This window comes from Vigna radiata, chromosome 10, assembly GCF_000741045.1.
Source record: "Vigna radiata var. radiata cultivar VC1973A chromosome 10, Vradiata_ver6, whole genome shotgun sequence".
NCBI classification, from domain to species: Eukaryota; Viridiplantae; Streptophyta; class Magnoliopsida; order Fabales; family Fabaceae; genus Vigna; species Vigna radiata.
The window spans coordinates 11,313,035-11,332,923 of NC_028360.1; the positions used below are offsets into that span (position 1 = coordinate 11,313,035).

A 19,889-nucleotide genomic window follows, 5' to 3' on the forward strand; every position below is an offset into this window, starting at 1 on the left:
CATTCACTTTTCCTCTTGCGGCGGCGTAGGTGTAAGGAACGCTTCCTCCTTACATTCAGAAACCCTAATTTTTTGGATGGAAAAGGGACTGTCACGTGGCAGTCTTTCATTGACTGTGTCATGTTTCAGTCAAGGCAGGTCAACACTGATATGCATAGCTGGATTGTCTGCAGTTAACCATTTAAACGTCTGCATAATGGACTAAATTGAATATAAATTACATTCTTTAAGACAATATTAAACAAAAAAAAAATTTAGGACCAGATCGAACAAACCTTAGAAAATAGGGACCATGAAGGATATTAAACCTATAATATATAATATATTTGATTATTTTATTTCTATATAGCATATAAAATACAAAATAATACATGTACAAATGTGTGCTTCACGATTATCAAAATTTCCCTTATCTGTGAAATTGTGAAAACCAGATAGTGAATGTACTTCAACATTTCATGATATTATTCTATTCTCAATGAAATCAGGGCGAAGTTGAAAAATAAAAAAAACTTTTAACAAAATCTATTGGTTTACGTCTTTTTTTTTTTTTAATGTTGAAAACAAAATTCTAATCCAGTTATTTTTTTTTAGAAAAGATTAAATACATTATCCTGAAAGTTCTTGTTAAACTAATAATAAGATAACATTATTCTTGTTGTTAATCAATTTATTTGTAAAAAAGCACAAATTTGCACATTAAAGTTTAATTTTATATCTAGGTAGTTGCATGGCTTTAGACCTTCTTTCCTCGGTTTTGGTAATTACTTAAACCTTTGATTTTAAGTATTTGGGTCAACTGAAGTTGATTCTCTAACCAATAATTGTCGGAAGAAATAAGTAAAATAATTAAGAATGTTTATAGTTCTAATTTAATAAGAAAGAAATAACTTATCATAACAGAGGATGTAAAATTTCAACAGCAGCACATGATTAAAAATGCTCTAGAAAACGTACCATATTATAAAGGTTTAAATCACCAAATGGAAGAAAAAAAAAATAATGAATAAAAGAAAATCAACCTCTATATAGCATGAAATTCTGTAGCCAATTTCAACTGTTTCATTCCATGCAAAGTGCAGGACCAACCCAATTTAATAATTTATATATTGTGCCTGAAACAAGAACAGAGACCACTGTTACTAACCTTGTAGACTCCGAATAATCAAAGAGTTTCATGTAACAGTTTCTCACTTATCTATTATAACTGACCCAAACAAACCTTAAAAACTGCTAAAAAGAAAAAGAAGAATGAAAATCAAATGCAGAACACAAACGTACTCAATGCAGCAAAACTCTTCTAAAAGAGTTGTTTCCACCTTCTGAAGGCAAACACAGCAGCAGTTGTGTATATAAGAATTAACCAAGAAAATACCTTCACAAATCATCCATAACCCAAATGCAAATTCAATTACATATGTCTATATCTGCATGAATTATTATGTTATATCTATATGCATGTACCAATCAATCTAACAAACCCCAAAAATTGTTGTAAAATTGCAAAAATAAAATCTACAAATCTTGGATTCTAAATCAAGCACAAGCTCTTAAATATGCATGAATTTGGTCCCTGTTGGCAATTAATATTTAACTATGAGGTTAGCTAAGAATACGAGAAGAGAGGATTAAATGAATGTGACGAGAAGACATACCTAAGGAGTATTGTACTCAATGACGCAGTAACCTATGGTTTTCAGTTCAACACAAGTGGGGCACTATTTTCAGTTCTAGATTAAATTGGAAGTAGATGTTTTTTTTTCATAGTGTTTAATAGGTATAAAAAAAAGTTCTACAATCTTATATTTTTGTCATTATGTTATTCTTGTACAGGTTATAGATTTAACGGGTATAAAAGACATCTTTTTATACTGTTGTTATAACTACCATAGATTTTTTTTTTCATTTATTATCATTTTGCCACTTTATTTTTTATACCTATTTAAAGTGTTATTGATATAAAAAAGTTTCTCTTGTTTACGAAACTGTTATGACGTTATTTTTTACAAGTATAAAAAAGTAGTTATAAAAGATGTATTTTACACTAATGAGGATCTTAAATTTTACTTTCTCTTTTAAGTTAAAAGAAATCTCCAAACTATCAACCACACTTAATGGAAGTGAATTATTCCAAAATATTTTGGTTAGCATTGCCCAATTTTCATAAGTTATTTTGTATAGTAATTAATAATGTCTTTATATTATTGAATTCTATGTAGCAAATATTAACTAAAAATTTTGAACTATTTAAATTAAAAATAATTATAATCTTTAAATTCTATACAAAATTATTAAACATAATGTTGATAATTTTTTGTCAAGTGAACCAAATCTTTATAAGTAGTAAGTGTAAATTCCAAATATTGTTCTCCAAAAGGACATTTGTTTTGTTTGTCTAATCTTAATCATTTACCAACTTAGATACAATGAATGAATTCATAATGATGAAATTGATTTGAAATAACAAGAATTTAAAGATTACCATTGAAAATTGAAAAGAAGCTTCGTTCAAATTGGATTTCATGAATTACGTTAGAATAAAATTTTGTACAACATATCATGCTGTCATTCACACATTCACATCAAAGTATACTCGGTTTAATTTCTCAAAATCAGAGTTCTAAATATATATATGTTAAATCATTAATTCCTTAATTCATTTGACATATAATTTGCATTAAAATTAGATGTTAAAAAATGACCAGAAAAATTGACACAATTCCTAATATCACTATTTTTGGTTGCTCTATCTTATGTACACATTCAAGTTTACTTTCCAACACTCATAAACATTCAGATTACATCATACTTCTATATAACGACAATAAAAACAAGAGCATATGAACAACATAGATATATTACACACAAAAATTATATCACAGTGAGTTCATTACATCAAATTTCAACAAAAAAAAATTAGCTACTCCTAGTCATCTAAAACATACATATTTGATTAAATTCCACGAAAAGTGACTTCTTAATGTCTTAAAGTAGCCTCTCTCAATGTCTTGGAATATTTTTGTGTTTTTTCAAACCAGAACTCCCTCTGTTTTTTTCTTTCTTGACTTAATAACCACTTCCGAAATATATAATTCACTCAGCGAGTAGGTATGCATAGCGAAGATTCAACTGATCATTTGTTAACTAATCTCACTCGTTGAACAAATCACTATGCTCATTGAGCGAGTGACCTTCCTTTTAGGTGAGTGAGTCATGAGTGACTTAATAAGAAAATCTTAACAAATTTTCAATCATGTATCAAGTTTCTGTGTAACGAGCTACACAAACTTTTCTAATAACTATTATTTTTTTCTATGAAAAAAACATATAACTTATAAATAATTGCAACTTTGAGACAATTTTTCTATAAAAAAATATAATTTATGAATGATTACAACCTTTTGAGAATCTTAATAATAAACATGAATAACGAGTATTTTTTCAACAAATGTTACTTAAGTGATGTTCTCTTTCTTCTACACATAACAAGTAATATAAAACTGTATCCACTTGAACCACACAAAGCTTCTTATAAGGATAAGTAAACTCTTAGGCCACACAAGTATATATATTAGAAAATTACAAAGAAGAATAATGTGGAAAAATTATTAAAAGAGACAGTGCTTTTAAAAATAAAATAAAATTTGAGCATACTGACTTAATTTATTACAACATTGTAACACTTTTACACTCGAAATTAACATACCATGTAATCATAGACAGATTTATAAATTTGTCTTCGGTATTATTAATATTATTATTATTTCATATGTATACATTTGTCAAATGATGGGATGAAACTGGATTGAATTGCATTACAGTACATAGCAAAAAGTGCAAACAACATGAAAGTTATACTTGCTATTATCCGGAAAAAAAAATCGTAACTGAGAAGATTAATAGAATTGCAGTTGAAGCCAACAATTATTATGGGTTTGAATGTGTGAATAAAACTACTAGGCTCTTAAAAGATAAAGATGGTTTGGAATTGTATAGAACACAGAAGGAATACTCAACAAAAGAAAATAGAAACAGAGAAAGAACCAGGTTCCTCAGAATATTGATCCGACCAATAGGAATGAATACAACGTTCAGTGTTATTATAGTTAAAATCTACCACTATGTTCTGCTTGGTTCTTGCTCAATGTTGATAAGCTTAAAATAGTTTTTTTTTTTCCAACATAAAAACTAGGAAATGAAAACACAGAAAGGAATAAGACAAAGCAAACAGGAAAAAAAAAGGAGGTAAAAAGTAAAGCTGATGACATCATATATTTCATACTTCATAACAAGGTAAATTTTAAAATTTCCAGCACTTTGAATTGTGAAAGAAAAGGAATAAATTCTTAAACTAAATTCTGTTTGGCTAAGAGATAACAAGGGAATGTCCAAAAAGCATAATCAAGTTGAAGGGGAATCGAAGCAAAAAAAAGAGCTTTTTCATAGATTTAAAGATGGCATTATCAGTGGTTCAACATCTCAATCCCATTCCCATTTTCTTATATTCCGATTTAAAAAATTCCCCAAAAAGTTTGATTCACAAATAAGTACCAATGTAAAGTCATAATTAATTAATTGGAAAAACTTCTTTTAACACCACTTTTTTAACAACTTTTTGACAACGCATACGTGGCAGCTTGTGATTTGTCTATTTTAAATATTTTTTAAACATAAATTTAAATAGACCAATAAAATGATGACACATGTTTCGTTGTCAAAAAAGTTGTGAAAAAGTGTTGTCAAAATATCATTGTCCTAATTAATTCGTACCTATATTTCATCTCCGCGCATCAACATTAATTACCATGAATAAACGAGATTTGAGAAATAAAATGATTTCACTCAGAATTCAAACCAAAACGCCCAGTTTTCACGCTTTTAAGTTAAAAGAGAGCACACCAAGATTAAGATTAACCTAACTGTAGCACAGAGCTCATAACTAATTAACTAACTAATGATGAAAAGAAAGTTAGTTAAGGTGGTTATGCCATAATCCCTCACATGATGAAGCATGCATTGGGATTTTCATCGCTGAACAATTCGAAGGAATAGGAGGGTGGTGAAGGTGAAGGATAAGTTTCTGAGTCTGACTCCGACCCAGCGCATCGATACACGTGAGAATACGAATACGGTTGCGAGGACGTATAATACGCAGCACCGTAGCGGGTGACGGAGGGATACGCTGTTGTGTGGTAGGTTCCACCATACACCGGAGATGCGGGTGCGTGATAGTGCGGTGGGAACTGATGCCGTGTGGGACTCTCATTGGGTGGGCCCAAAATAGTAACGAAGCCTGGGCCCGGCCCATGTCCATGACCACCAGGCATCTGGTTCCGGTTGGGGTTCCAATCTCCACCGGGGTGTTCGACCACAGTAACACCACCCTCGTTACCATTGATGACGACATTCCCTTTTTGCCCCTTGCTTTTCGACTTTTTCCCTCCACTCCCACCCTCGTTCGCTCCTCCGTCGTCAATTCCCGGCACGTTGATGGTAACCCTTCTCTCCCCCATCGATGACTGGTAACCGGGTGGCAAAGTCATGGTTTGCCTCAGCTCCATCCTCGGATCTTGAAATTGCAAACCGGCTAAGCCGGTTGCGCTTCCTTCACCCATTCTGTTAACGTTGAAAAACCCTTCGCTGTTTCTGATCATGTTGCCACCTTCCATGATTTTGCCCGTGTCTTGAACGACAACCTTAACAGCTTCCTTTTCGTTGTTGATGTTTTGTTTCTCGTCGCCGCTTGGGTTACTTTCTTCACTGCTTTCTTGCTCGCTCGGTCTCTCTTTGTTCTCTGTGCTTGCCTTCTTCTTCTTCTTCTTCTTCTTTTTCTTCTTCTTCTTCAGTTCGGGTTGGTCAGGCCACAGTTCTGCTCGTTTCCCTGTTTCCGTTAATTTCTTAATCAAAGTCTCGCTGTCCACGTTCCCCTTTACCACCACCTTTTGTTCCTTCAAATCAATCGTTGTGCAATAAACACCTGGCTCAAAGAGGAATTCGTAGTAATTAAGTATAACGATATACGACAACCTTGGACATTCAGAAAAACAAACAACCGATCATTAGCTTCAGCTAAGAAACTGATCAAACCGTTAACGGTGATCTCAATAGAGCGGTGAGATTGAAGGAAATTTACGAGGATGTTAGGTTTTTAACATGATTACCGTCTATGCTTTGTAGAATTTTCTTTACTTTCCTTGTGCAGGCTTGGCAATGAATGGAGACTTTCAACACACAGCTCTGGAGAACAGAGGCGATAGGAAGAGGATTAGAATCTGGTGGAGATGAGAAATAGTGAGAGAAAAAGGGAGAAGAATGAATGCTCAACCTTGCACGTGAGATGTTCTAAACCTTCTTCTCCTTCTCTAACTTCAACTCTTGTTTCTGTTGCAGCCATTACAAAGACAGAAACTAACTGAGATGCTTCAGTTGTGTAGCAGAAGGGTGCTTTGGAACTGGTTCAAATGCTTCAAAAGCAAGGAAACGATGCTCTAACACTTTGGCATCAAATATATATATATATATATATATATATATATATATATATATATATATATATATATATATATATATATATATATATATATTAAGGAACTATAACAAAAAACAAGGAACCTGCGAGAGAGGGGAGAAACATCGTGAGGACAGAAGTGCTATTCACAAATTCTTGGATCCATGGAAGTAAGAGAAATTTAATCTGCTATTTTTAGTATTTTACTTTTTGGTGAAATTCCTTATTATTATTGTTATTGTTTTGATAATTATAGCAATAAGGACAATGATATTTTCACAACACTTTTTGACAACTTTTTTTATAACGGGACACGTATCATCATTTTATTGGTCTATTTGAATTTATGTTTAAAAAATATTTAAAACAGACCAATCACAAACTGCCACGTATGCATTGTCAAAAAGTTATTAAAAAAATGTTGTTAAAAAAAGTTTTTCCTTATAGCAATATCTCCAGTCGATGCTTTTATTTTTTTCTGGATTGTTCTTCGATAAATATTAATATTATAGATTTAGAAGTTTGGATATGTTGTCGTACATGATGCTAGAAGATGAACTAAGTTATGCTGCATACTTGATTATAAACATTAGATCTTGGGTGAAATTGAGGTAAGTGGATTCCCTACACATTTGAGTTTAATTTGAAAAAAAAATTACAAATTTAAGCATGAGTCAAAATCGAATATTTTTTATTCTAGCCAATTTAATTTTAGTTTTCATGTTAAAAAATAGATTGAAAGAAAAAACTAAAAGGCTACAATTATTTGAAGTTAAGATTTAACAGATGGTGAATTAAGTTAAGGTCATCTTTTTTAAATTCAATAAGCAAATAGAGTTGTATTGACCCATCACATAATACGGATTCGATTAGACATAACACTAATAACTAATAAATATGAATATTTTGTGATAAATTAAGAATTTTTTAAAAGATAAAAAACGAAATGAACAAAAGAAATTAAGAAAAAAAATATATTAAAAAACCAGTAATATGAAAGTGACAAGAAAAATTAACTATTAGAACACGACATAGAAAGAAAAAAATATTAAAGGAAAACTTATTTTGCAAAAAAAATAGATGTATCGACCTTCGTTGCTTTTGAACATCTAATTGATACATAAAAGTTCTTTCTACATTTTTTTTGTCACTTGTAACACATTTTCTCCTCTTCATTTTGTCTATGTATGATTTTTGGTTTGTAGGAGTTAGTTCCAAATTGATGTGATAAAATGAGCAACAAATAAATCTGTGTGTGATTTTATACTAGGATTCTTATATTATATGAGAGGTTTTTCTACAATCACTACAGATGCCATTCCTTAAATATGCGATTTTTCTTTTGAACATCTAGGCGAAGGGAACAAACATCCTGGTTTTTACAAGAACAAAAGTTGGTGAAAAATGTTGTTAGCTTGAATAGTCAAACACTTTGGTATATGTTGCGATAATCATTGAATGATTTCTTCGATGGTAATCTTAATTCGTCGTTTCATTTTACATCAAAATGATACAATTTCTTTTATACATCTATGTATAAACTTCATTCGCTGCAGCTAGCTGCTTATCTACCCAGTACAAAAAAAAAAAAACCAGAAAACTATATATAACTACAGACGTTATCACAGTTAAAAAAATAACGAATTATGATAAAAGAATTTAGAAGTTCTCTTTGTGAAAATCGAACTTGGTGTTGGTTTTTCTGGAAAAGTGAAGAGAAAGCCTTTTAAGTTCTCCAACCAATGTGTGCGCCCCACAGTAGAAAACACCTGAAATTAATCGAATTGTATGGAAAAATGAGATAAGATGATGCAAATTGAATTGAAAAAGATGAACTTGAGCAATATTAGAGTACTTACCAACTCTTTTTCCAGGGTGTTTGAGTGCAGTATGTTTAAAAACACTGCGCCAATTTGGTCTAGCAAAATGTGTCTTGACCCTTGTTCCTGAAACAATATCCACACCACTCTTGGCATGGTGGAGAGATTGAAGCATGGTGATCAAAGCAGATCGAGCATCTCCTTCCTCATACACACTTGTGCAATAGTTGTGAAGCTCGATTATTCCATCCTTGTCATACTCTGCAACATCATCCATCACACCCTTGAACCATTCGAAGGAACCTTGCTCACGAGTAACCCAATAGAAATAGGCCCTGTTGGTGGCAAAAGGTTTCCTCTTGTTGTTCTTAACTCCACTTTCTACCATCCCTTCTTCTAAGTCTTTCTGCTGTTTCATGTTGTTTAGCACGTCTTTCAGGATACTGATCAATGGGGTGGCTCCAATTCCCAGACCCACCAGAAGGATTACTTCGTAGTCTTTGTAATCTTGTGCTGGAGCTCCATAAGGACCATCAATCAGAAGCTTTGGCATCCTACAAAAGCAATTTCAATTTCACTACAATCAGTAAACTAAGAAGAAGCAGTTTTGGTGTTTTCAGAAGTAAAATCCTTGTCTTTATATTTCAACTTACCTTGGTATGTTGTTGCCTTGTAACATATCAGCTCGCAGAAGACCACTCTGGTTACCACTTGCTGGTTGGCATGCCTGCATAATGGAATAGCAAGGTAAGTTATATTATATGCAACATTTTTGAGGAAAAATAGTTGTCTTGAGCAAAATTTACCTTGGCAAAAACATTCTTAAGCTGTGATGTCCAATCACCCAATGTCCGAATGTGAACGCTCACATAGTCATCTCCTGGTGCTGATGTAATAGAGAAAGGATGCCTGCACAACAACGTTGTCAACTTTGTCAACACCGAGTTTTAATAGTAATGTGTAACAGAATAACAGTAGTAACAAAAAAGGAATGCTCATTATACCATTGAAATGGAGAAACATCTGAACAGTTAACAAAAATATACTGTCCACTGGAGTACTTGAATCCTTGTGGTTTAGACACGTGTAAGGCCAACACATTTCCTGGGTACACTGCCACCTGAGTTTCAAGAAAAATGCATTAAAAACATTAGTGTATAAATAGAAAAAACGAAAATTTGAACTTAATTAGAACTTCAAGTGAGAAGGTGAAAAATTCTCTTTGTACCTTCAAAATCTTGACACTTTTGTAGCCAGACCTGAAAGCACGAAGCAGTCGCTCGCATGCGTATAGGATCATAGGAATTGCAAGATACATCCAAGTCTGTGGAAATAAATTGTGTGACTGAATTAAGAACAATATTTCATATGAAGCAAAGTTAAAGGGTAATTAGTAGTTGATGCATGCGTGCATACCGTTTTCTTGTACCATTCCTTGGAGAGGTACAAGCAGTATCCGTGAACGATGAAAAGGGCATAGACGATGACAAAAAGATGGTGAGAGTACCAAAAGGCGTTGAAGCCAGTGAGCTTTTTGAGAGGCTTGGGGAGGTTCAATCTGTTTCTTCGGAACCAGGGTTGAGCCAAAGTGTAGGCTATAGCCATAAGCACCACAATGGTTATCCCGGTCCAACCCTCTGTCCCTTTCACGAACCACCAGTAATCATTGGGTCTGTCTTCTCCAAAAAAGGGCTTCATGGGCTCATATTCCTCATCTGTCGCATGCAACAACCTCGGAAAGTCGCATGTTAAATGACAAATTGCATGTATCCCAACCCCAATTGCAATTCCAAAAGCTATCACCTGTAGCAAATCAAAACCATTATCAGCTAAGAAAAACGAAACTGTGTCTGATAATCTTAAAGCGAAACATATCAGTTAGGAAACAAAGTTGATAAAAACTCAATTTTGCTAATGTTATTACCTTGTGAAAATTGATGTTGTCATCAAAGGGAACAGCCATGCCTAACTTGGTCTTACTTCTGAGCCAAGTGATGGTGTTTCTGCAAACGGGTAAGAGGATTAAGGCCATGTTGAACTTGAGGGTCTCGGCAGCACCTTTGGCTGCTGTGACACAATATCCCATGACGTCGAACACGGCACGGTGCTTGTATTGGATGAACTTCCAAGTGAAAAGAGCAGCACAGATTGCAAGCCAAAGAGCAATAACCCAAATTCTTTTCCAATTGTCTTCCACAAAGTAAGCCAGTGCCCGGAAGCCACGCTTTATAGGGTTGTACTCTTTGGTTAGAACCAGTTTCTGGCTCAGCATTTGACTCATCACTCGACTATCCGTTGTTATGTGAGTTGATTGTGCCGGTGCTTGCAGAAGAAGCATTTCCAAGTTGTGCAGCTGCAAGCATACAAAGTCGGTAATTTGATAGTTTACAACACAAATCAAATCAGTCAAGTATTCTTTAGTTTTCAGTAATTTGATAGAACACAAACCTCAATGTATCCAAGGTTGTCTGGATCCAACTCCTCCATGATAAGAGCTGCATATTCATCCGAACGTTCTTGTAGTTTTGACAGCTTATTAGCCGAAGCGCTTAAGGCGATAATCTGTAAAATCAGTCACACAATATCGTTCACATTTCAATAAGTTTCTCGTAAAATCACCTTTAGTTTATCGTCACTGTAAAAGAGTGAACTCTTATAATTATTTTTATCACAGTAAACACTCACCTCTTGAACTTCTTCTTGGGTGATTCTTCCGTCGGCATTTTTGTCCACCCTGACATGAATTCAAATTATTTAGGGACAGTTTCGCAGGAAATGGGTGAAGGTCAAATCAAAATTCAATAATGTTGACATTGAACTTCAACTAGTAGTGGTGTTTTTTCTTTTTTTTTCTTTCTTTTTACTTGGACATGTATACTACGTACACATAATGTTTCTCAAATAGCTGCTGATAATTTCACACAGAGTTTTCAATAGTCAACCCATCCATCCGTTGACTGGTTCTTTTTCTTTAAAGGGCAAAGCTTTGATTTCTTCTTACTTTCTACCCTACCCTTGACTATTCCACACCTAATCCTATAACAAAATATGTTTAGGTTTGAATTGAACAACGAATAAAACAACTCACACCCGTAAAGAATTATAAAAACGTCCCTTCAATTACTTAAAAAAGCAGTCTCATTCCTATTATTGCTTCCCATGTTTCACATTATAGAGTCAATAACTGGATTATGACGCATGTTCATATGCAAATGCATTAAATGCGGCGTTGTTGTTTATTTTTCTCTGTTTGATAAATGATTGCGGAGCATTATCTCATAATGTCGGACGATTTTCTATATTAGATATTTGTGACTGATGGCATGCATATGAGGATTTTAATGAAGAAAAAAAAAACAGTGATCAGGAATTGAAAGCTTACATATCAAAGAAGGTCTGGAGCCTTGAATCAAAGCTCTGGTCGGTAATTTGTTCCCAAAATTCAAGTAACTCATCTTTTGTTATGGAAGCTGATGTTATTCCTCGACGACGAGATAATGCGTCAAATAATTCCCCAGCAAACTCCTTTTCGTGCATACCTAGACATCGTCATTTTTTTCCAAAAGATCTTCTTCAATAATGGAGTAAAACCTTTTTGCTATTCTATTTCTAATGTAAAGCTTTCCAGAATTATTAAAATTTGCTAACAATATTCAATTTATAGAAAAACATTTTTAAATTAACTACTGATTAAAGCATAAGTAAGTAGAGGGATATATTAAAAGTGACTTACATAATATATATATATATATATATATATATATATATATATATATATATAAATATTAAAAACGCCTAGATGCATGCATGTGTATAACTTGTAAAAATGAAGGGAGAAATAGGAAAAACTTTTTTAAGAACACTTTTTTAATAATTTTTTTATAACGCATATCTCACATTTTTTTAAATATAAATTCAAATAGATTAATAAAATAATAATAAATATTTTATTATTAAAAAAATTGTGAAAATATCATCGTCCGATAAATATATACAATGTTGAGCAATCTGCATAAGAAACTTATGCAGTGGCTGTGGCAGTGACATTTGTTATAAATATATCATCATACATAGTATAGTAAAAAAAAATGTAACAGAGGATGAATAAAACGATGAAAGTGCGTTGTTATCTATGTACTGAGCATATTGGTTTTTTTTTATAATAATAATAATTGCGAAAGTAAGAAGGAAGACAAAGAATACTTACCAATGCACTGACCGAAGCGCGTTCTGGGCAATTTGCCCTCAACGGCCAACTCATGAAAGCGCTTCTCCACCTGCGACCAACCTTCGGTTCCGACATTTTTGGTCATAAACTTGAAACCTCGGAGAGCGCGAGCGGCACCGGACTTGGACCTATCGACCCTGTCGAACTTCTTAGACGAGGTCATTCGCTTGAGCTCCTGCGACACCTGGCGGAGTCGCACCGAAAGCGAGGAGGGCCGCTTCTCGAGGCGGGAGGCGAGGAGAGCGGTCTCGGGGTCTCCGCCCCTGATGTTTTGGACCGAAACGACGTCGTCGCGGACGTCGAGCGTTATCTCCACCAACTCCTCCTCGTCCTTGAACCTGGCGCTCTTCTTGCTGCTCTTCTTGTTGGAGACCAATGGGCCGCTCATGGGCCCGCTGAAGCCCACTCGGGTGCTCCTGCTCCCGGAGCTCCCCGTCTCCGACCATGACTCTAGTTGATGCTCTTCAATCTCCATGAGCTTAAAATCTCTTGAGTTAATTAACCCTGCTTCTGCCAAACGAAACCTATTGAAAACGGCTTATTTGTATCTGTACCAAGGTCTTACAATGAGAGGGGTTGATGAAGTTGTGTTAGGAAACGAAAGTAGTGTTTGGGAAAATATATATAGCAAAAGAGAGAGAGAGAGAGAGAGGAAGTGGTGAGTGATATAGAAAGGCAAAACAAAATAACGCGTGAAGGATGAGAGAAGTCAAAAATGTAGGGGACTATGATAAAAAATCAAAAGTTGCATGTGGACAATTATTTGGGCGCGTTAGTTGACGAGGATGCATAGTTGTTGAGTTTCAAAGCCTCCTCGATGCTTCTTCACAAGCACTTATTTTACCCCTTCCTCTTTCTTACGTAATCATCAACGTACATTTTTCTTTCTTATACGTATTTCTTTCGTATTCTACTATCAGAATACTCCCACATTATGTCTTCTCGGCCAACTCTTCTATTCTGTCACAATTTTTTCACTTACTGTTTCAGTGTAGCATTTCCACCATATTTTTAAAATTTACTATCTCAATAGAGTTTTGTATTTTGAGTGTACATTATACATGGTATACAGTATATGGATATGGATCTAGAGTTTGACCGTATAGTAGGACAAATTTGACCATAAGTAGAATTGCATTAACAACCCGTGTTGTGTCAGTGTGGTAAAGGACATTTAATTATGTTTTATTTTATCTTTTTTGAGATCTACCGTTTCAAATTATTTTATAATTGTACTGGTTTTTTTCCTTATACTTGTTAGACTAAATTTGGAAACATTGATCCGTGATTATCTAATAAGACTAGCGAGAGAGGATCCAAGTTTCAGATTTCGTAATATTTCAAATACGTCGTTTTCATCACCACGTGCTTTTCTTTGCTAAATTTACTATTCCAGCCATTCCTTTCTATATCTATGATTTTCATTTCGAATGCGAGGTTGAGAACTATTTTTTTCATAACTTTTAGTTAATTTTAAACGTTATTTTAGTTCATTGTTATAATTATTCTTAGGTTTAAACCTCTTTTTAGTCCCTAAGTTATAAGCAGATGTTCAGTTTAGTCCCCGTTTTTTAAAAATGTAAATCTTTGGTCCCTAAGTTATAAAAAAATGTATCAAATGAGTCCTTTTTTAACTTGAAATACTGTTTTTGGTTGTTTCTTAACAACCGCTACATCTTTAGATTGCTCTGATTTGTTTCTTAATAATAACAGCACTCTAGATTGCTCTTTGTACTTTGACCATGAACATAAAAAAAGAACTCATTTGATACATTTTTTATAACTTAGGAATCAAAGGTTTACATTTTTAAAAGTGGGGACTAAACTGAACATCCGCTCATAACTTAAGGACCAAAAAGAGGTTTAAACCTTATTCTTAACATTTCGTTTTCAATTTTTGAGCCGAATGGTTAGGTACATGTCAAAAAACACTCCAATATTCAAATAAATTAAATGTATCTTAACACTCAAATCAATTAAATGTATATGATAGATTATCTCAGTAAAATCTTAAATTCGTAATATATAATCTATCTTTTTATCTTACTTCTATATTTATAAATTTTATATTTTTGAACTAAACTTTTAACTAGAATCACGATGTAAAAGTCAATAAATGTATTTTACATGTTTTTACTTCTAAATATGTTAGATTTATGAGGATTGAACTTTAACACTAAAGTAATTGATTGACTTAACGAGAAACCGTCTTATACCGTACGGTCCACTACACTGGTGTGTACTATATCTTGGTACCAAGCACCATTCAGGTCGTTCACTTAGGGTCGTCCTCCTAGAGTTGTTCTCCTAGGGTCGTCCTCTTAGGGTCGTCCACCCAGGGCATCCTTTTAGGTCACCCTCCCAGGCCGTCAACCTAAGGCGTTCTTCCAAGTCCGTCCAACCAGGTCGTCCTCCCAGGTCGCCCACTTAGGTCGTGTCCTAAAGTGTGATTGGACCGTCATTAGGCCAACGAAACATGAATGTTCATCACAACTAGTATAAATAAAGGTCTCAAGTATGACTTTATGATCACTATGCACATTATATGCATCACTTGCTCAGCTAACTAATCGACAGTATTACTAACTTGAGCATTGGAGTGCCTTTGACAGGTTTCCACCCGCACGACTTCGACAAGAAGGAGGGAGAGTAATAACATAACTTGGAGGATTACTAGGGAGCCCATCCAGTCATCAGGACACCTTGGAGTGCTTTGAGTAAGGGACCTCAACCCCATACCTGAAACACGTCTGATTTATAGAAACTTGAGATTGGAAAATAACTTTTCAACATTCTTTTGAAAACTTTAACTGAACTATTAATAGGTGACCGACCAATCATATAATATAATTATAAATATTAAAATGATAAATAAATACACACACATATATATAAAATCTAAAATAGAAAATTCTATTTTATTTTTTATTTGATAAAAATAATTATTTTCCTACTTCTAAGTAATGAGATTGATATTAACTATTTTTAAATCTCAAAACTAATATTGTCAAAATGGGTTAGAACCCATGAGTTAACCCGGTCACCATGGGTACTATGGGTTCGGGCGAGGTTGAGTTTTAAAAAATGAATTTTTTTTATAATTTTTAATCCGGTTCACTTAGAATACGGTTCATTCAAATTGATCTTGTGGTGAGTCCGCAGATTGACTCACCAACCCACCTAGTTTAATTTAATTATTTATTATGTTGTGTTTCAATATTATTAGTTAACATTTTTTATTGCATTGCAAATGGAAACAAAGAAAAAGATGTTTCGAGAGCAAAGTATTATAAATTTATCACTTCAAGACTATAATCTTATAAATGGATAAATAAGGTACAAATTATTAATATTATAAACTTATTTATTTTGAATGGTCTTTGGAATTTGAGTAATATTATTTAAATTTGAATTATAAAAAAATTGTAATTTTTTTGGATTAAAAAAAACTTTAATTGTAAGACCCTAAAAAACAATGTTAGAAAGTAGGACACTAATCAATCCATTTAACTCATCAATCTATGATAGATTAAACTAAATTTGATTTTTTTTTATTCACTAATAAATAAAAATTAGATTGAATTAATTCATTAAATAGTTAACTTTTGACGAAATTGGACCAAACTAGATCGGGTGACCGAGTGTATCAATACTACTCTAAACTTTAAACAAACATTGTAAAGAGCACGGATTATATCTTTAGTATAAGCTGTCTTTAGAACCCTAGCTGGAACATATGTCAAATAAATTCCAGTGTATCTTAAATGTATAAAAACAAATATCTATAAAAGTCACAAAAATAAGCCACTGTGACTTTGTGACACGCGGTGGTTAAAAGATAAATCAATATTATTCAGGTCGTAGCTACTGAACATATATTATTTTAATTTTAACATTTGTTTTTTCTTTCATAATTAAAAAAGAAAACCATATATAATATAATTTTAATACTTAATAATTGTTATGACTGTTATCGTATATTAAAAATGTCAATTGGAAGGGAAGAGGTATTATAAACACGTGTTGTGGATTATTTCTGACAGACAAATGGATATGTTGTTTTTCTTTTTAAATGCTTCACAAGTGGCATTTTATAATTATAAAAAATATTGAAACATACGATGGTAGTTGAAGGGAAGTAACTAACAAAATTAGAAATAGACTAAATTAAATTACGACTGATAAATTTATATCGTTTTGATGAACTTGTCAATTTAGGATGGCCATTTAGTTATCATAATTATATTATCAGTTAATAAAAATTATGATAATTTTTAGAATAATGATATTTAGACAACATTTTTTTGACAACATTTGAACATTGATTACGTGTCAATCTATGATTGGTCAAAAATCACTCTACAATAATATTTATGATTATTATTATTGATTGTGAAGTGATTTTTGACCAATTATAGATTGATATGTAATCAATATTCAAATGTTGTCAAAAAAATATTGTCTAAATATCATTATCCTAATTTTTATTGTCAAGCTAGGTAGTTAAATTGTTCTTAATTAATTTGGAACGAGTTAATGACGGTCAACAATTGGTTAGTACAACAGTTGACAGTTGACGAGAAACAATCTAGAACACCACTAACACACTAGCATTTTTAAAAAACATTCTAGGTAGCTTCTTAATTATTTAAAATAACGACTATTTAATTTTAAAAGAATGAGTAACAGAAAATTTAAAGACTTGATAAAAGAAGATGATTTTTCTGTTTGGAAAACACGAACCTTAATTTTTTCAAATAAAATTTATATATGGATATTAATACTAAATATATTTTTGAATAAAAGGTCGGCTTAACTAATATAATGCTTATATCAGTATTAAATGATCCACAGTTCTTTGAGCACTAAGAAGAATGGGTAGCTTCTTATGTTCCACTACATTTAGCATAACGGGTGAAGAAGAAAAATTGAGTTTGATTACATTTACACGTTTCTTAATTTATAATTTATTTTCTGTTTTTTTATAATCAATCAGTATAAATATTTGTACGAGTCTAAATACTTATTATATATTTTTTATATTGTAATATATATATATATGTGTGTGTGTAAACCAAAATAATTCTTCCTATATAATAACATAAACCTAACTAAAAAGCATAAATTTATAAAAATATATTTCAAATAATTTTTCAATTTTTAATATTTTCTTTATCTATCTTATTTTATTTATTATATGTAGATAATTTATATAAATATTAAGTATTTCAGGTGATCGCTGTCTTTCTTGTTTCACTGATTTATATACCGCTCATATATGTTTTTTATTTAGGATAATGATATTTAGACAATAATGTTTATGATTATTATTATTGATTGTGGAGTAATTTTTACCAATCACAGATTGACACGTAATCAATGTTCAAATGTTGTCAAAAAAATGTTGTCTAAATATCATTATCCTTTTATTTATTGTGATATTTTTAATTTATTCTTGAATTCTTGAAAAATAAATTAAATATATAATTTTTTAATAATCTTGAAATCATTGTTGATAAATCATCAACTAACGTATTTTAGTGTGAAAAAGTAGAGACAATTTTGAACTTATAGCTTGATTATATGATAGATGAATCAAACTTAAATTTACTTTGTAATATAATATCAAATTTGATCGTATAATAAAATTTATTAGAACTCATTTATTATTAGACTACTGTCACATCATTACAGATATCTAATCTTATAAATAAAATATTTATGCTTCTTGACAAAGATGGATTAATGTAAGAAGGAACGGATATAAGGGGGCAGACGTGGATCTTGACTTTTTCTTTAAAAAAAATATAAATTATATATATAAACATGAAATGAATGTTTTTTAGATGAATACATTGTATATTCTTAAAAAAAGAAATGAAGTTTAGAAAAAATGTCGATAATATTACAATTAAATAATATTATTGTATTAATTTGTTTATTGCTATATTTAATATCTAATTACAATAGCTTAATAGATATTTTGTTACAGTATGATAGAGTTACTTTTTTTTTAGGTGAAACTCTATATCGAATAAGGTTTTACAAATCATTTTATAAATTAATAATAAAGTTTTATCTTGATAATTTTATATAACATAAAAAGTTACTTCTCAGAATATAAAGTTTAACATTATGAACTTTGTATTCTATTTTTTGAAATAAGAAATCTATTAGTAACTTTTAAGCTATGTGAAAGATTGGTAAAAAAAAAAAATTATTCCTTGATTAATCGTTTAATTCAATTGATATTAATTTTATTTGTTTCAAGTGTTATAATTTATATGTCTTTTTCATGAAGATGGTGAAAAATAGATTTAAAATTAATATGGAAGAGAAATTTCTAACTGATTTGATTACTTACATTAAAAAAATAATCACTAAAAAATTTAATATAAATTTTATCATTGAATATTATGACACGAAAAAAAGACATACTCAACTTAAATAAAAAGTATCATATATTTATTTATTATGATTTAATTTTTATTAAATTTTATTTCCTTTCCACCTTTATTTCTTAAATTTATGGATCCCTGAATGTAAGTTTCATCTTCTGAAATTTTAGAAGAAACTGAGTTTCAGATAAGGTTCTACCATTCACATTGATATATATATGTTTCTTTTTTCGACGAAATATCGATTTTGAAGTCAAAGATTCAACCCCGACAATTTGTATGCATGCTTGTATAAATTTAGAAAAAAATGCATAGAATAGTAGTTTTGTGAACACATTCAACTACGAATTAAGACATTGGTGAGAAAAATAAAAGATTTAAGATATATACATATATATACATTATAGTGGAGATGGTTGTTAGATAAAATGCACATAGCTATGCTTGACCCAAAATAAGAAAAGTCAGATATTGCTTTGACTTTTGCGTTTGGGAAATAACTTAAATTCTAAAATTCCTTTAAAAAAAAATCTGCACTTTCTACGTATATATAGATCGATTTTCAACTTTAGCCATCTCAAATTTAGTTTCAATAAATTACCAACTTAATGTATTTTTTTATGATCTGAATAATTTTATAACATTACTAATTCTTATTTTCCACGAAGACATAGACTCAATATGTTTGATATATATATATATATATATATATATATATATATATATATATATATATATATATATATATATATATATATATATATATAGAGAGANATATATATATATATATATATATATATATATATATATATATATATATATATATATATATATATATATATATATATAGAGAGAGAGAGAGAGAGAGAGAGAGAGAGAGAGAGAGAGAGAGAGAGAGATGAAAGAAAGTGAGTAGATGTCAAAAGTTTAACATT

General features: G+C 31.4%; 2 protein-coding genes across 2 annotated transcripts; both read right to left on the reverse strand.

Moving 5' to 3' along the window:
- Positions 1–4,848: 4,848 nt before the first annotated feature.
- LOC106775277 (heavy metal-associated isoprenylated plant protein 35) lies at positions 4,849–6,468 on the reverse strand. The gene is made up of 3 exons (XM_014662382.2): positions 6,326–6,468; positions 6,162–6,237; positions 4,849–5,977 (listed from the first exon to the last, which is right to left on the reverse strand). Exons 1-3 carry the CDS (start codon positions 6,392–6,394, stop codon positions 4,998–5,000), a joined length of 1,125 nt encoding a protein of 374 aa, XP_014517868.1. The 5' UTR covers positions 6,395–6,468; the 3' UTR covers positions 4,849–4,997.
- Positions 6,469–7,948: 1,480 nt separating this feature from the next.
- On the reverse strand, positions 7,949–13,294 carry LOC106775899 (respiratory burst oxidase homolog protein B). Its single transcript, XM_014663136.2, has 12 exons — positions 12,536–13,294; positions 11,711–11,867; positions 11,014–11,062; positions 10,777–10,890; positions 10,253–10,681; positions 9,745–10,131; positions 9,557–9,652; positions 9,333–9,448; positions 9,135–9,237; positions 8,982–9,055; positions 8,368–8,882; positions 7,949–8,277 (listed from the first exon to the last, which is right to left on the reverse strand). Exons 1-12 carry the CDS (start codon positions 13,029–13,031, stop codon positions 8,168–8,170), a joined length of 2,646 nt encoding a protein of 881 aa, XP_014518622.1. The 5' UTR covers positions 13,032–13,294; the 3' UTR covers positions 7,949–8,167.
- Between the last annotated feature and the right edge of the window lie 6,595 nt (positions 13,295–19,889).

Excerpts from the sequence above, each read along its gene's own strand:
- LOC106775277 (XM_014662382.2), bottom strand. The coding sequence starts at position 6,394 with ATGGCTGCAACAGAAACAAGAGTTGAAGTTAGAGAAGGAGAAGAAGGT. Across the intron at positions 6,238-6,325 it reads TAGAACATCTCACGTGCAAG|AGCTGTGTGTTGAAAGTCTC; the intron begins GTTGAGCATTCA and ends TCTGTTCTCCAG. Across the intron at positions 5,978-6,161 it reads AATTCTACAAAGCATAGACG|GTGTTTATTGCACAACGATT; the intron begins GTAATCATGTTA and ends TCTTTGAGCCAG.
- LOC106775899 (XM_014663136.2), bottom strand. The coding sequence starts at position 13,031 with ATGGAGATTGAAGAGCATCAACTAGAGTCATGGTCGGAGACGGGGAGC. Across the intron at positions 10,682-10,776 it reads ACAACCTTGGATACATTGAG|CTGCACAACTTGGAAATGCT; the intron begins GTTTGTGTTCTA and ends GTATGCTTGCAG. Across the intron at positions 10,132-10,252 it reads ACAACATCAATTTTCACAAG|GTGATAGCTTTTGGAATTGC; the intron begins GTAATAACATTA and ends GATTTGCTACAG.